Source organism: Phycodurus eques, chromosome 18, assembly GCF_024500275.1.
Source record: "Phycodurus eques isolate BA_2022a chromosome 18, UOR_Pequ_1.1, whole genome shotgun sequence".
Classification (NCBI taxonomy): Eukaryota; Metazoa; Chordata; class Actinopteri; order Syngnathiformes; family Syngnathidae; genus Phycodurus; species Phycodurus eques.
This window is the reverse complement of record NC_084542.1, coordinates 211,753-217,752: the sequence shown is the minus strand read 5'-3', so window position 1 is coordinate 217,752 and position 6,000 is coordinate 211,753. Positions and strand designations below refer to the sequence as shown.

Genomic DNA, 6,000 nt, shown 5'->3' with positions numbered 1-6,000 from the left:
CGCTCGTCCAGCGGCCGCCATCCGTCCCGGTTCCGGTGGCGCTCGTCCAGTGGCGGCCACCCGACCCTGCTCCGGCGGCGCTCGTCCAGCGGCTGCCATCCGTCCCGGCTGCCATCCGTCCCGGCTGCGGTGGCGCTCGTCCAGTGGCGGCCACCCAACCCCCCTCCAGCGGTGAGAGTCCAGCGGCCGTCTCCCGACCTCGCGCCGGCGGTGCTCGTCCAGCGGCTGGCACCTGAACCCGCGCCGGTGGCGCTCGTCCAGCGGCCGTCTCCCGACCTCGCGCTGGCGGCGCTCGTCCAGCGGCCGGCACCTGAACCCACTCTGGCGGCGCTCGTCCAGCGGCAGTCTCCCGACCTCGCTCTGGCGGCGCTCGTCCAGCAGCCACCACCCGACCTCTCTCCAGCGGTGCTCGTCTAGCAGCTGCCACCCAACCCTATTACCTGGCAGAACAGAACTCGAGGTGCTCTGAAGAGTAAAATTCGAACATGCCAACCCACTGAACTGGCACAATCCAGATTTTTAAATTCAAAATATATCCCTTTATTTTAGCACATGGGAAGTGTGTGGAATTGCTCACCTGCAACACCTATTTAACAATATTATTTATAACACAATGAAATGTTCCAAGAATTTTAAATAAGCGGAAACTTCCTTCAATACAACAAATAAAAAACAGCAATAAAAAAAAGAGCACACTTCAGAGCACCCTTCAACCATTGGAGTTTGTTAAGCTTCTTCCACAAAGGAGAAAAAAACTCAAAAGTTGATAAATTAATCAAATGTAGAAAGTCAATGCACTTACCAGTCACTAAATGAGAAGACCTTTCTATGTCTGCTGACCGTAATTACTGGATGCAGATATGTAACAATATTTTTAGGTTGAGAAAAAAAACAAATTTATAGTTTATACAATCTAAAGAGCTTCATAGAACACACTTTACTCAATACATCGATCCATCCATCTATTTTCTTGAAGGCTTATCCTCACTAGGGTTGCGGGCTGCTGGAGCCTATCCCAGCTATCTTTGGGCGGGAGGTGGGGTACACCCTGAACCGGTCAACAAACAACCATTCGCATTCACATTCACACCGATGGGCAATTTGGAGTCCTCAATCAACCTACCACGCATGTTTTGGGGATGTGAAAGGAAACCGGAGTGCCCGGAGAAAACCCACGAAGGCACGGGGAGAACATGCAAACTCCACATGTAGTTTTGTTCCATGTTGTCCTGTGTTCCATGTTTGTCGTGTGCTCATTAGGTTGTTGTGTCCACCTGTTTTCGTCTACTTTGTGTCGAACCAATCAGCTCTCTCCAGCCACTAGTGTCTTGTCCAGGTGTTCGTCGTTGTCTCGTCAATCTGTTTGTATTTAGTTCCCTGGTTTCTTTCAGTTCTGGTCGGTTCATTGTCGTTGTCACGTCTTTGCAATGTCATAGTCGCCAGTTGTCATTGTCCCTATCTGTTCCACGTCTTACTCCCAGGTCAGTTTGTTTCGAGTTTTAGATATTCAAGTGTTTCTTTGTTACTTTCGTTTGGTTGTTATCTGTTGTGGGACTTTGTTTAGTTTTGCTTTATCCAATATCCTTGTTTGCCCCTTTTTGAAGATTAAATATTATTTTGAGACTCCCGCCTTGCCTCCCTGCTTCCCTGCAATTGGGTCCACCATGTTCTTGCCTTGCGTTACTCGCCCTCGCCCTAACCACGTACGTGACAACACAAGGCAGGGCCGGGGATTCATTCCCGGTCCTCAGAACTGTGAGGCAGACGCTCTAACCAGTCCCTCACCATGCCACCCCACCCTATACATTATGCATAAAATGGGCTTCTCTTCATCTAATATATGCATGCAATGCACTAAAAAATACCCCAAACATCTATTTTCATGCTGTATGGGAATGCACACTAACTCAATACTTTTTTTCTTTTGTCCTGTTCGGCTGTTAGGTCAAGCAGAAAGGAAGATCTGTATCCCTTTTATGCCAGAAGAGGTTTTACTGTGTTACAGTGGACTTTTTGGGTTCTTTGTATTCCGATGGCTAGTTATTGAGAATTACAGTTGTTCAGTCAAACTGAACAACGTTTTAAAGGGGAGTGACAGAAAAAAAAAAAAAGGACAGAGATAGAAAAGGTAACAAAATAATATAGGGAAAGAAGACAACAAAAGACAAAGCACTATCTGTAAACAAGATGAGGCAAGTAAAGCATTATATACAGTAACTAGTACAATGACACATTGGATTTGAGTGCTGTATGGGTCAGTAGTGCTACACCCTGTGAGGGAAGGACAGCACAATATAGGACAGGACTGGACTGGACAAGACAGGAGGGAAAGCATGCAGGACAGGGGTTGTGGACCCGGCTGTACAATTGCAGTGTGGAGTAAATTATAAACAGCTGGAGGACCAGATTATAAGTGAGGGGATACCCAAGAAATTCACAGTTATGTTATTTGTTGTGATGAATGACTGGCCCCACACCCAGGGAATAAGTCCCAGGGGTGTGTGTCTACAGACAATGAATTGACACCGTTTCGTATACACAATAACCTGTAAGTGAGGGGATACCCAAGAAATTCACAGTTATGTTATTTGTTGTGATGAATGACTGGCCCCACACCCAGGGAATAAGTCCCAGGGGTGTGTGTCTACAGACAATGAATTGACACCGTTTCGTATACACAATAACCATCAGAAATGTGCTGTAATTCCTGTGCCTGCACCAAGGGGGCTTAGTACCTCACCCCACCCAATTGAGAGGCAGTGTCAGGCTCAGGAGTCCACCCAAGAGCGGCCCAGTGGATGGGACACCTCCCGCACTGAGCGATTCACCGAGGTGCCCTGAAAACCGGCCATCTGCAGGAAGCTGCAGGGACCCAATGATACCCCCCACCCTGTGGGCACCCTGTGCATACTTGGTGACTTAAGAATAAGCAACCTCCCGAATAAATATTCACAATCAATTAGCGTTAGCTATCGTTAAGTAAACAATTTTAATGAACAGGAAAAATAAACAATCTATCAATATTAATCACTGGTAAAATATCATCATAGAATATATTTCATTAGAAAAAATATCTGCAGAACGAAAAAAATGTATTACATAATTATACAGATAGCTGGTCACCTTTCTTTAAAATGCTGAACCTAGATCTTTGAGTCCTCTGCCTGGTTAGAATGCATCTGACAATGTGTGGTGCAGGCGCAGGAAGTACAGGTCCCATCTCAAGGTTATTGTGCATGCGAGACAGTGTCAATTCACTCTTTTGAGTCCGCAGATCCTCACCACTGGGACTTATTCGCTTGGTGGGTGGCCTCTCACCCATTATGATAAATAATTCATCACTATGTAAACTTCCTGGGTATCCCCTCATTTGCTACACTATTTCTATAGACGTCCTTCCTTCACAGGGTGTAGCAATACTGTCCCATGCAACAGTCGAATCTGTGTATTCTGACTATACAACTCACCAAAAGTGAGGACAATGTCATATACTAGGCATATAATAATTTACTTTCCTCATCTTTCTTAAAGCTAATGTCCTGTCTTTTGTCATCTTCTGTTCCTATATTTAGCTATCTTTTCACTGTCGCTACCTTTTTTTCTTTCCGTCATGCCCCTTGAAAATGAATTTTTCAATAAAGTTTCATCAGAATACAAAGAACCTCAGTGGCCTCTTAAATACTCCAATGTGTTACTGTAAAACTGTTCCGGCATAAACGGGATACAGATCCTCCTTTCTGGTTTATCTATCTGTCATGAACGGAACAAAGAACAGGACCCAAAAGGCACGACTCCAATTCAAATGGACAGTTTCAAAAAGAGAGGTTTCATCAACGGGCAGAGGTCGGTACGCAGGCAGGCAATCCGCAAAGGCAACAGTATCCAAAAAACGTGAGGCAAAAAGGCAAGGTCAATAATCAGATCAAGGTCTATGAGTCGGTGACATGGAAACAAGGAATGCTGGAACGTGACAACAAGGTGCAACGAACTGGCGACCAGAAAAAATGAGACACGAGGTTAAATGCATGGGGTAATAAGGGTAAACGAGGCACAGGTCGGGAAGATACTCTCAGGAGCAGGTGTGGACGAGACAGGGGGAAGACAACAACCAGAACACACACCACACACAGAACACACACACACACACCACACACAGAACACACACCAGAACACACAGATGGCGCCTACCAGTGTGGCCGCCTCGGTAACGCGCTCTCTAGTATTGTCTTTGTTTTTGTGTTTTTCGTCCGTCTTTGGAGACCTTACACGACTCACTTACACAAGGGGAGACCTGCTAACCATCAAGGAGGCTACTCCGGACTTTCTGTCACCAACTTTCGAAAATCCGCTCAGTTTTTTCCCCGAGTTACTCACCGGAGCGGCGTCCGCGGTTTTCGGCGCATGGATGCGGAAGCGGCGCCACAGAGGAAAACGAGCCGGAATTCAGGTGAAACTCCGCAAGAGAGGACACAGATTGGCGTTCCCGTCGATCCACCTCGCGAATGTACGCTCCCTACCCAACAAAATGGACGAGCTTCATCTTCTGTTAAAGACCAGTAAAGACTTCGGACGTTCCGCGGCCATGTGCTTCACGGAGACCTGGCTTTGCGACGCTGTACCCGATGGCGCCGTCACGCTTCCCGGCTTCAACATTCATCGAGCGGACCGCGACATGGAATCATCGGGAAAAACGAAGGGCGGCGGGATATGCCTCCATATAAACGAAAAATGGTGTACGGACGTCACGGTGCTCAGCACACACTGCAGCCCGCATTTGGAGTCGCTGTTTCTGAACTGTAAACCATTTTACGCGCCACGTGAGTTTGCATCGTTTATACTGGCTGGAGTCTATATCACACCGCAAGCTAACACGAGCGCCGCATTGCTAACGCTCGCCGAACAAGTCAACGAAATTGAAAAAAACACCCTGACTCACCCCTCATTATTCTCGGGGACTTTAACAAAGCTAAACTCAACCACGAACTCCCTAAATACAAGCAGCACATCGACTGTCCTACCAGGGAAAATAATACTTTAGACCACTGCTACACTACGGTAAAAAACGCATACCGTGCTATACCTCGTGTAGCCCTGGGCTCGTCTGATCACTGCTTAATTCAGTTAATACCGACGTACAAGCAAGAACTTAAATGTGCGAAGCCTACAGTGAAAACAGTCAAAAAGTGGACCAATGAAGCAAAGATGGAACTTCAAAGCTGTTTAGACTGCACAGACTGGAGTGTCTTTGAAAATTCAGCTGGCAGCCTGGATGAATATACGGACACTGTCACATCCTATATCAGTTTCTGTGAAGAGGTTTGTGTACCAACAAAATCATTTCGGACATTCAACAACAACAAGCCGTGGTTCACTGCTAAACTTAAGCAGCTTCGCCAAGCTAAGGAAGATGCATATCAGAGCGGGGACAGGGCCCTGTATAATCGAGCTAGAAACCAGCTTACTAAAGAAATTAACATTGCAAAGAGGATCTATGCAGCAAAGTTGGAAAAACAGTTTAGCGCGAACGACTCGAAATCAGTCTGGCGTGCATTCCAATCGCTGACTAATTACAAGCGACGATCCCCCCAAGCTGAGAACAATAGCACACTAGCCAACGACTTGAATACCTTCTATTGCAGATTTGAAAAGGACAGTTTCACTTCACACACCCACCCGGCCGCACCCGCGACCACAACCACACCTCTGACTTCTGCGTTAACCATCCATGAACAGGATGTGAGACGCATCTTCAAACAACAGAAGATTAACAAAGCAACAGGACCGGACCATGTGTCCCCATCCTGCCTCAAAGTCTGCGCGGACCAGCTCGCTCCAGTCTTCACTCAGATCTTTAACAGATCTTTGGAAATGTGCGAAGTTCCATCCTGCTTCAAACGCTCCACCATCATTCCAGTCCCCAAGAAACCTGCAATCTCTAGTCTGAATGACTACAGGCCTGTCGCTTTGACATCTGTGGTCATGAAGTCCTTTGAACGCCTC

At 46.9% G+C, this 6,000-nt stretch overlaps 1 protein-coding gene across 1 annotated transcript in view; it reads right to left on the bottom strand.

Annotated features, from left to right (window-relative positions):
* Nucleotides 1–359: 359 nt before the first annotated feature.
* epha7 (eph receptor A7) overlaps nt 360–6,000 on the bottom strand; it is a 118,684-nt gene continuing 113,043 nt past the window's right edge. Inside the window, exon 16 of the mRNA XM_061703902.1 lies at nt 360–440. Coding sequence (XP_061559886.1) covers nt 437–440 — 4 coding nt within the window. The 3' untranslated portion in view covers nt 360–436. The remainder of the gene's footprint in view (nt 441–6,000) is intronic.